General features: G+C 48.5%; 1 protein-coding gene across 6 annotated transcripts; it reads right to left on the bottom strand.

Moving 5' to 3' along the window:
- Positions 1-332: 332 nt before the first annotated feature.
- LOC111537801 (pulmonary surfactant-associated protein A-like) lies at positions 333-4,836 on the bottom strand. 6 transcript variants are annotated; one of them, XM_023204828.3, is made up of 6 exons: positions 4,794-4,836; positions 4,405-4,434; positions 3,750-3,944; positions 3,355-3,474; positions 2,524-2,601; positions 333-2,027 (listed from the first exon to the last, which is right to left on the bottom strand). In XM_023204828.3, exons 3-6 carry the CDS (start codon positions 3,919-3,921, stop codon positions 1,651-1,653), a joined length of 747 nt encoding a protein of 248 aa, XP_023060596.2. In that variant the 5' UTR covers positions 3,922-3,944; positions 4,405-4,434; positions 4,794-4,836; the 3' UTR covers positions 333-1,650. The 6 variants fall into 6 exon arrangements, with proteins under 6 accessions (XP_023060596.2, XP_023060599.2, XP_023060597.2 ...); XM_023204831.2 differs by having other exon boundaries at positions 3,355-3,414; positions 3,837-3,944; XM_023204829.2 differs by having other exon boundaries at positions 4,405-4,593; positions 4,794-4,827.
- Positions 4,837-11,054: the final 6,218 nt, after the last annotated feature.

The raw sequence follows: 11,054 nt of genomic DNA, 5'->3' as shown, positions 1-11,054 counted from the left end.
GCCACCATCACTGCTGGGCTGCAGAAATCATTCAGGTGGCTGCATGGAGGATAGAAGGCATGGTATTCCCACCAACAAATGGACCATGTGGATTCATGATGCCCATATGTTCTTCTGAATGGTGTCTGTAGCTCCCCATTCCCCTGCAGCATCATAGGGAGGAGAGCAGGTCGCCTCTCCCATCAAACAAAGAAAGCACAGCCTGAGATTGAATTTTCCAATCTTGAGGAAAGTGGAGGCTCAGAACCAGAGTTCATTTGATTTACAAAAATACAGAAATGTGATGTTTCTTGGAACCAAAGCTATGGAAACTCATGTGAACACATTCATGATTTATTATGCTTCAATCATCTTTATTCAGCTCAGGAGTGGGGTGGCTGGGAGCATGAGCTTCAGGTGCAGGAAGATGGGTTTGGGTCCAGCCTCTGCCACTTGCTCTCCGGAATAATACTCAAAACATTTAACTTCTCCAAGCTTCAGTGTCCTTATAGAAAATGGAGTAAACAATACTGGTCCCGTGACATTGTGTGAAGATTGAATACTACATAATAAGCTGTATTAGAATTGCTTGTCAAGGTGTGTGGCACGTGATATGTGCTCAGTCAATAGCCTCTGTGTGTAGTAATAGCTCTGGTAGTAATTTTGCTAGCTGGAGAGATGGTAATAATTGTGACAGCAATAAGTATTTTATCCCTATTTCACAGATGAAGACATAGACTCAGGGAGAATAAATATCCCCAAGAGTCACTGGGTACCCTGCCCACCCCAAGACACATCCTAAGACCTGGCACACGTTAATTTTAATGATTATCTGGGTGAATGGATTAATGAAAGGGAAAAGTGGAGCCGGTGGTGTGGGGGGTGGTGTGAATGCCTACTTAAGTCTGAAGTGGGGTGCAGAGTCGTTCATCAGCAGAAAGTTACTTGGATCACGTCTGCAGTGGGGGCTCTATCCTAGAGGCCTAGGCTGGCTGTCTTCAGGTCAGGGGGCTGAGTTGGCATCCAAAGACTCAAAGGAGTAAATCGTACATGTCAGTCATGGGTTTGGCTTGGACACCACTGTTCTGGGGCACCACTGAGCCCTCTGACCACCTGGAGAACCTGACCAGGCCTGCCCTGGAGACCTCAGAGTGCCAGAGAATCTCCACTGCAGCCTTGGCTCCACATAGGGTTTCCCTGAAGTCCACCTCTTTCTGTCATTATGCTTGGCCAGGACTGCACATCCTGATGGCACTGGGCAGGCAGTGGGCTGCAGAGGGAGAGCAGAGGGGACCAGGAGGCAGGCACTCTGTGCGACTTCAGAGGGTCCTTCTACCCCAAAACCTCACTGCTGCCATCTGTAAGTGAAGGAACTGGACCAGATGGGGAATAAGGAGGGCTCCATCTCATGCCGAAGGCCAAGGCTAGGAGTGGCTGCCTGGGAGACAGTGCTGGGAGGATTTGCAAGGGGAGCGTCAAGGCTGGCCAGTGATTTGGGGAAACAGTCAGGGCCCATCAAGGGAATAAAGTGGTTAAGGATGCCTTCAGCCCTAATAGCCACAAGTGAATTCTGTTGAAAGGGAGTTCCAGCATCTCACAGACCAAGAGGATCCTGGGGATGGAAACCGAAGGCCACACAGGATCCTCCCTGTCCTGTGGCCTAAATGCCTCTCAGAACTCACAGATGGTCAGTCGGTTGTACAGGCAGTTCCTGTCATTCCACTGCCCGTCTGTGTACATCTCCACACACTGCTCTGTTCCCCGACCCGCGGGCTCCCCTGGGTACCAGTTGGTGTAGTTTACAGGGGTCCCGTCTGAGGAGCGGAAATCTCCAGGGCTTGGACCCTCAGTCAGGCCCACATAGGCATACGTGTTATACTTCTTCACAAAGCTTGCAATGGCCTCGTTTTCCTCTGGACTCCTCGGGACAGCAATGTGGCCGCCTGCTCTGGCGCATGCCTCCTGAATGGCATCAAAAGTGGCAGACTGCCCATTGGTGGCGAAGACTTTCTCTCCTACCGCCAGTGTGAAGCCCTGTAGACTGAGGGCTGGGAGCAGAGGAGACTGGGTCAGGCCACTGACTGCTTTGTCTCTAAGCCACCTCCCTCACATGGCTTTGTCTCTAAGCCACCACCTCCCTTTGTCTCTGCCACCAGACTTTCCCCAGCCTCTCCATCTCTGCCTCTCTGTGTCTGCTCTTCCTCTTCGAATTGCAGTTTTCTAAATTCACTTTTAGACTCTCCTCCATTCATTCATTCATCTAAGTAACAATTACTTATTGCCAGAAACGGTGCCAATTCCTGGGATTCAGTGGAAAGCAAGACAGGCAGAGAACTTGCTTTCCTATGAAATGGGGAGTGAAGTGTGTCCGGTTCTGTCGCCTCTGGGCCATTCAAAGACATCAGAAAAGCAAGCATCATTCCTTTCCCCAAGACCTGACACATGCGTGCCTGTTTGTCATCTCTATGTTCTAGAAGCTGCTGCTGAGAATGAGGGGAATTTGTGGGAAACTCCTACCCTGTGAGGCCCAGGGGGTCCGCTTACCTCCCCTTGTCTGCAGGATTTGATGTCTGAAGTCGTGGAGTGTGGCTTGCAGCTCCTCATCTAGATGAGCTGGAAGCCCTGTGGAGAGTGCCCCACACAGAAGGAGGGGCAGGCCAGTGAAGACCCCCACTTGCTGCCACGCAGGCATTTTGCCATCCGCAGTCCTGGAACTCTGCCCTTTCATTGCTGCTAGGCATCGCCTAGGACCCAGGCTCAGAGGGTCCACAAGACTCCAGTGTGTCTCCACACCCTCGGTCCCCTATTCTTTAGTGAAGTCTTGCCCCTGCTGAGACCCCCACCCCTTGTCCTCTTTCCTGCTCTGTCCCTCGAGTGGCTCTGTCTGCCCGCCTCTGTGGGGCAAGTCCCTCTCCCGCACCCTCCACCAAGAGCAAGCATGATGCTCTCTGCACTGCCCTGATGGCCTTGCTTACCGCTCTGAGCTTCAAATTCCCGTCTGCCTGTGGGGTCCTGATCACACCATCTGCCTGGATGTCTGGTCCACATTCACCCTTCAGACTGCCCCCAGCGCTGCGTCCCAGGACGCGCCTCCCCCGCCTCCCAGCGCTGTCCCTCATCCCACACCTGACTCCGTGTCTCCCCATCGGTGGTCCCGAGGCATGGAGGACCTCCCACACCTGCCCTTCCCTGAATTGTGACCACACTCCCCAGACACTTTGGCTTTCTCCCTCAAGTTCACATTCTCTTACTTAGGTTGAGCCAAATGCCCTTGGGGAACCTGCAGGGTTTGTCTGATCCCCATCAGCCCTGTGTAACGGACTTCAGGGTTGCTGTGCCCATGTTCCCACTGCCCACCTGCCCCACCCTGCTCACCTGGAGGGCCCCTCTCCCCAGGCTCCCCCTTCTCTCCACGCTGTCCAGGGATACCAGGGGCTCCAGGCAGCCCATCATTCCCAGGAGCACATGGCATATCTCCTGGTGGACCCATGGGGCCTGCAGAGAAACAGGACATGGATGTGTGGGATCCGTCACCCACAACTGGTTGGAGCTAGTGAGACTCGACCCTCATTATCACTGGGGCTGTCCCAGTTATCACTCCGTGGGCACTATGAGGACAGACTCTCCAGGATGCGCCATCCCAAGGGTCCCAGGAGCCCACCAGGTCCCACCCAGCTCACTATGGCCCACAGCCTAGGGGTCTAGACAGACAGGCCTTCTGAAAAGGGGTCTGTGTCCCTCAGCAGAGGGTGGGGTCTCCAGCACAGTACCTGGAGGGCCAGGGTCTCCTTTGACACCATCTCTCCCATCCCTGCCTGGCAGGCCATGGGATCCAGGAGTGCCGGGGATACCAGGGCTTCCAACACAAACGTCCTTCACTTCGCACGCAGCGCCAGAGGCTGCCATCAAGGTGAGAGTGAGGGCCAGAGGGCACAGCCTCATGGCTCCGGCTCCAGCTGCTGCGCCTGCAGGAGGGATGGCTGTGAGCCCATCTGCCACCTCTGCCAACATCTCCCCCCAAGTGTGCTCTGTCAGGACTCAGGAAGCTGGGCAGAGCCCGAGAGGCAGGGCAGGCGAGACCAGAGTGCTGGGAAGACCCGAAGCACCCAGGAAAATTCCCAGCATCATCTGGCACCTGGCGTGGTCTTCCGCTTCAGGCCCCCAGCTGGAGCTGTGGGGTCTCCAGACTGCTGAGGAGGAGGAAGAGTAAGGAGCTCTGGGGAGCCCGGGGACCTGGGCTCCACTGTAATCTCCTTTCTGTCAGTGCCTCACCGTTACCCTGGGAAACTGGTTCACCTCTCTGACTTCAGCCGAATCTTCCGTGCTCTACAGAAAAGCTGCCCTGTCCCTCCCAGGCTATTAGGAGCAAGGATGAGGTCACTCACTCACTGACTCACTCCATCTGTCCCTCATATGTGCAATTACCTTCTTTTCAGGCTCTAAGAAATCAACGACCTGAGAATGAAAAGAGATGAACACAACCTAGGCCCCTCAAGGTGATGATCAGGGGGGTGATGACCCTCTCACAGTCAGTAATTAGGTCTTCCTTCTCCTTGGGGTCTGTTCTCCCACTCCCCTGGCTTAGGCCCTGCTGAGTCCCTGGTAGGGATGGACCTGGCCAAGGAAGATATCAAAGCATGAGGGCCTTTGCAGGTCATCCATGTTGACCGTGCTGTGAAACACCTCTTAGTGGAAAACAGGGAGTCGCCCTCCTTCCCAGCCTGGGCCTTGGTCAGGCCTATGGCTGCTAGGCTGGTCCTCTCTGTCTGCGATCCTCAAGCTGGAGAACGTGCAGGAGATTGGGCTAAACTCACCCACACACAGAGCCTCTAGCTGCCTGGGTCTCTGCCTCCAAGTCAGAGCATAAAGGTGGACAACAGCATTTATAGGGTGTGGGCTGCCAGGCTTCTTCCACACCCCTGAGAGCTCTACTACAAAACCTGTGCTCCAAGCCAAGCAGGAAATAGGCATGGTGTTTACACAGCATGTTTCCCTGCAGAACACTCAGGTTGGAGGAACACTTAGGACCCTTGAGGGGAGCACAGAACCTGGTAAAGAAAAACACGAGGTCTGTAAGAAGAGAAATGCCCCCACTGGTTAAGGTCACCCACCCTGTACTCAGGGAGATCCACTTGGTTCCTGGTTTAGTGTCAGACAATGAAGAAGTCACTCCTCCAGCTGAGGGTGGTCAGGTTGATCCAGGCCAACCTATCTGCCCTGTAACCTTGCTCAGCTCTGAGCCCCAGGCCCCCCAGCTGGTGTCACTGGAGCCTGCAGCCGAGTTGGTGGGCACATGGACAGTGGCAGGCAAATATGCTGCATGTCCCACTTCTGTCTGCCGTAGCAGGTTCAGCTGGAGGAGTCAGGGCAGCACCTGGAAGGTCACGGGAGAGCTGCTGTTTCTGTCTTTGGTAGAACATCACTTTGGGTGATGTCTGGCAACCTGCAATGGTGATTATGCTAAGTGTCCCAGTGATACATAAAGTCCTAATCCTGGTTCAAGCATCTGGATTAGGAGGGAATCTCCAACTGTGGAGGTGGTAATGATGGAAACCAAGACAGGAAAACCTCCCCTGGCTTATTTGGAATTGGTTTGAAAAATCTCAAACCCTTGAGGAGTCTGGAGCTCTTCCAGGGAGCGGAAGCTCAGCAATGGACCCCACTCCCAGGAGCAGGAAGCTGGGCAGTGCCAATTTGTAGCACAGGGTCTTTCAGCTGCCCCAGTGTTGCCTGCCACACTATGTGGTAAGTGCTGGGCCAGGTGTGGAATGGGGGAGTCAGGCCAGTGCAGGGTGGGGGCAGGTGGGGCGCAGCTCCAGCAGCTCGGCTGCAGAGAGGCAGGGCTGTTTTGTAGGTGATGAGCAGGGACAGAGGCCAACTCGGATGTGCAGGGCCTTGTGGTTGGCAGGGCAGGGCATGGCTTTAGAGGAAAGGCACACCTGAGTTTTGACCCACAGCTGTCACTTATTAACCAGGTGGACTTGGTCAGTTTCATTTTTCATTTTATTATTCTGAAACAACATCAAGATTACAGAAAAATTGCCAGTATACTACGGCTTTTTTTCCCGAACCTTTGAGAGTAGGTTGTCAACATGAAACGCCAACACCCCAATACTTTAGTGTGTTTTTCATGCAAAGGCGTTTTCACCTTATAACCATAATCAAGAAATTAACACTGATACAATAACTCCACATAGACTTCAGGCCCTATGCAAAATGTACCCAACGCCCCAGTAGTGTCCTTTATAGCAAAGGATCCTTTTCTGAGTCATGTGCCTTATTCGGTTGTCATGCTTCTCCAGTGTCCTGAAACCCACAAAGTCCCTCTGTCTTCCCTTCACCTTCATGACCTGAACACAGTGTGAAGATCACAGGAGAGTTACTGTGTAGAATGCCTCTCACTTTGTTTTTTCCTGAAGTATTGTCTCATGATTAGATTCAGGTTCTGTAACTTCGGCAGTGATACCATAGACACCCGCTGCGCTCCTTTCCCATTCTGCCAGGGCCATGGGACTTTAGTTTGCCCCAAGAATAATGATGTTCACGTTGATCATTGAATAAAGTGGTGGGTGTCACGCTTCACTACCACGACTGCGTTATTTTTCTGGTTTTAATCAGTGACTATGTTGTGAGGACACACTTTGGGACTGTTGTAAAGATCCCATTCCTCATCACACTGTCTTTGTAGCCCATTGATTACTTTGTAGCAATGTGGACTGGTACGTGAGGGCTACCACCGGCCGCCAGGGGGTGCCGAGCACTCGCCTGCGGGCGGCAGTGGGGCCCTATGCGTGTTTGATGTAGAAACAGCTACAGTTTACCAGCACATGGCACCAGCAAACCTAAAGAATGTCGTTAAGAAGCACAAGCTTGTCACTCTTAGCCCTAAGAATTGCTCCAGTCCCTGCTGAGTTCCGAGTGCCCATGCCAGGCCACTCAGCCGCGTCCACAGCCTCCTACCCCTGCTCAGGCCCCACGGCCCCAGCCGGTCCGCTCTCCTTCAGTGCCCTTCTCACTCTCCTCGGGCTTCATCCCCCATGCTGGGCCACCTCCCTCTGCGGGGACATCCTCTTCACACTGCCAGGCCCTGGGTGCCCACGCAAAGCCACCTTAGAGTCCACAGTCTCACTGCACTCTTGAGTCCTACTCCCTGTGGCAGGACTCCCTCCTCACCCAGTGTGACTGAAACAAGGAAGATGATGCTTTCCCAAGTGGGCAAAGTAAGACTGAGGGGCGCAGAGTGGGAGGCATGCGCTGCCCTAAGGACAGCCCACAGGCTCTCTGCAGATTCGAGGCCTCTATCTTAGTGCTCAAGTGACCCTTTCCTTCCCCTTTCTCCAGCTGCACTGGGTGCTAGCATTGGGAAGAAGCTGCCTGTCGCTGCTGGAGCTTTCCCGTCATTTTGAGTCATCGCAGCACTCTATGAGGCATACAGAGGGTAAATCCCCATTCCATGCCTCAGTCAACTGAGGCTGACAGGCATTGCATGGATTGCCAAAATTACCCAGAAATCCTCTTTCCAGCTCAATCCTCTACTAGAACCTTCCCAGAGTCGGAGGGATGTGCTTATTCTACCTGCACCTGGAGACAAAGAGATGCATAAATTCATTTACTAATTATGGATATATTTCAAGATCACTTCTACTGTCAGAATCTAAGGGGCAACTCAGCCACATTAAGGGAATGGAAGTTGACACTTCTCTTCCTTGATGCAGCCAGCAAACTAAGCAAATATGTGTGTATGTATTTTATATATATATATATATATATCTACACACACACACATATATTGTGTGCTGTATATTTACACACATATCTATATTACATTGGCACATCTAATAAATGTCACTGCATTCCTTAAAAGAATAACACAATAAATCTTTCTATTACTTAGAAATGACATATTTTAATTTTCATCAACACAGCTCTCTCACCTCTCTACCCTGAGCATTTTGAGTCTTCCAAACCCCAGAGAAACACATCATGCTTTATTGAGGCTTTGAGCGGAGGGAGACAGCTTTTCCCATTCTGCACCTGGAAGGAATTGAAATTGGCAGATGGCAGCAACTATCTCCAATGAAATAGTCTCGGGAAAACACAAGTGCATGCGTGCGCGTGCGCGCGCACACGCACACACACACACACACACACACACACACACACACTTACTTTGCATCAATAAGACCATACTGCAGATACTCTTCTACAATAAGTGTTTTCTCTTACATACCCCAGGCATCTTTTCAGATTGACACATACGGATATAATTGTAACTATAGTCTTTTCTTGGGTTTTGTTTGTTTTTAATTTGGGTGATTTATTATTTACTCTCTTTTTAACTTTAAAAAATTTCTTATTTTTAATGGACACATAATTTGGTATATACATGGGATATAGTGAGCTTTTTTGATACATGTATGCAATAATCAATGATCAAATCAGGGTAAGTTGCATACCTATCACCCCAAAAATGTATCAATATTTAGTGATGAGAACATTCACAATCTTCTCTCTCACCTCTTTGAATGTATATAATGAGTTACTGTTGACTGTGGTCACCCTCCAGTGCTCTAGAAGGCTAGAACTCATTGCTTTTGTCTACCTGTGATCTCTTATCCATTGACCAAGCTCTCCCCATCCTCCATTCTCCTAGTCTTCCCAGCCTCTAGTATGCTGTGTTCTACTGTTTACTTCTGTGATATTAACTTTATTTTTAGCTTCCACATATGTGTGAGAAGATGCTATGTTTAACTTTCTCTTCCTGTCTTTATTTCACTTAACGTAATGGCTCATCCATGTTGCCATGAATGACAGGATTTCATTCTTTCTTAGGGCCGCACAGTATTTCATTGTGTATAGTTATCACATTTTCTTTATCCATCCATCCATTGGTAGACACTTAATTTGATGCCACATTTGGCTATTGTGAATAAACACGGGAGTACAGATATTTCTTCAACACACTGAGTTCCTTTCCTTTGAATATATTCCTTTGAATACTGAGCAGTGGAATTGTTAGATCATATGGTCGTTCGTGTTTCGTTTTTTGGAGGAATCTCCACTCTGTTTTCCATAATGACTGTACTACTTTACATTTCCACCCACAGTGTATAAGAGTCCACTTTTCCCTGCATCCTTGCCAGTATTTATTAGTTATTGTCTTATTAATAAGAACCAGTCTGCCTGGGGTGAGATACCTCATTGTGGTTTGATTGACATTTTCCTTAGGAGTAGTAATATTGAGAATTCTTATTTTTAGCATCTTGCTCTGTCACCCAGGACAGAGTGCAGTGGCACAATCTCAGCTTACTGCAGCCTTCACCTCCTGGACTCAAGCAATCTTCCCACCACAGCCTCCTGAGTAGCTGACACTTTAGGCATACACCACCACGCCTGGATAATTTTTTATTTTTGTAATCATGAACTCTCACTATGTTGCCCAGGTTGGTCTCAAACTCCTGGATTCAATCCATCTTCCCACTTCAGCCTCTCAAATTACTGGGATTACAGGCAAGAGCCACTGTGCCTGGCCAAACATTTTTAATATACTTGTTGACAATTTGTATGTCTTCTTTCGAGATGTGTCTGTTCAGATCATTTGCCAGTTTTTAAACTGTGTAGTTTGGATTTTTTTTTCTTTTTTTGCTGTGGACTTGTTTGAGTTCCTTGTATATACAGGATATTAATTCCTTGTTGGATAAATAGTCGCAAATATTTTCTCCAGTACTGCAGGTTTTCTCTTCAAAATGTTGATTGTTTTCTCTGCAGATACTTTTTAGTTTGATATAATCCTATTGGTTTATTTTCGCTTTTGTTGCCTGTGCTTTTGAGGTCTTTGATAACATCTTCACCCAAACCAGTGTCCTGAGGCACTTCTCCTGTGTTTCTTTCTAGTAGTTTCATAGTTTCAGGACTTACATTTAATTCTTTAGTCTATTTTGTGTTGATTTTTTGTATGTGTGAGAGATAGGAGTCTAGTTGCATTCTTCTGCATATGAATATCCAATTTCCCCAGCATCATTTATTGAACAGACTGTTCCCCCAGTGTATGTTCTTGATGTCTTTGTCAAAAATCAGTTGACTATAAATATGCAAATTTATTTCTGTGTTCTCTGTTGTGTTCCATTGACCTATGTGTTTATACCGGTACTATGCGGTTTTGGTTATCACAGATTTATAGTACATTTTGAAGTCAGATAATGTGATGCCTCCAGCTTTTCGCTTTTTGCTTAAGGTTGCCTTGACTATTTGGTGCCTTTTTGTGGTTCCATACAAATTTTATGATTGTTCATTCTCATTCTGTGAAAAATGTCATTAGTATTTTAATAGGCATGGCATTAAATCTGTAGATCACTTTGGGTAGTATGGTCATTTTAACAATACTGATTCTTCCAATCCATGAACATGAGATGTCTTTTCACTTTTTTGTATCCTCTTCAGTTTTTTCTTCAGTGTTGTATAGCTTCCATAATAGAGATCTTTCACTCCCTGGTTACATTTATTCCTGGGTATTTTATACTTTGTAGCCATTGTAAATGGGACTGATTTCTTGATTTCTTTCTCACATAGTTCTTCTTGATGTATACAAATGCTGTTGACTTTTATATGTTGATTTTGTATATTGCAATTTTACTGGATTCGTTTATCAGTTCTAAGAGTGTTTTTGTGAAGTCTTTAGGATTTTGTCTTTTTAAGATCATGTTGTCTGCAAATAGGGACAATTTTATTTCTTCCTTTCCTTTCAAGTTTGGATGCCTTTTATTTCCTTTCATGATTAATTACTCTGGCTAGGGACTTCCTTAACTATCTTGAATAAAAGTAGTGGGCTGGGTGCAGTGGCTCATGCCTGTAATCCCAGCACTTTGGGAGGCCAAGGCGGGGAGATCACCTGAGGTCAGGAGTTGGAGACCAGCTTGGCCAACGTGGTGAAACCCCATCTCTACTAAAAATACAAAAAAATTAGCCAGGCATGGTGGTGGGTGCTTGTAATCCCAGTACTTGGGAGGCTGAGGCAGGAGAATCACTTGAACACGGGAGGCGGAGGTTGCAGTGAGCCAAGATCACGCCACTGCACT

The sequence above is a fragment of the Piliocolobus tephrosceles genome, chromosome 9 (assembly GCF_002776525.5).
Source record: "Piliocolobus tephrosceles isolate RC106 chromosome 9, ASM277652v3, whole genome shotgun sequence".
Classification (NCBI taxonomy): Eukaryota; Metazoa; Chordata; class Mammalia; order Primates; family Cercopithecidae; genus Piliocolobus; species Piliocolobus tephrosceles.
Note: the sequence above shows the minus strand (reverse complement) of the source record. Positions and strands in the feature narration are given on the sequence as shown.

Bases quoted from the DNA above. Each gene is read 5' to 3' on its own strand.
- LOC111537801 (XM_023204828.3), bottom strand. From the start codon at position 3,921: ATGAGGCTGTGCCCTCTGGCCCTCACTCTCACCTTGATGGCAGCCTCT. The intron at 3,475-3,749 runs GTACTGTGCTGG...GTTTCTCTGCAG, and splicing joins AGGAGACCCTGGCCCTCCAG to GCCCCATGGGTCCACCAGGA. The intron at 2,602-3,354 runs GTGAGCAGGGTG...CACTCTCCACAG, and splicing joins TGGGGAGAGGGGCCCTCCAG to GGCTTCCAGCTCATCTAGAT.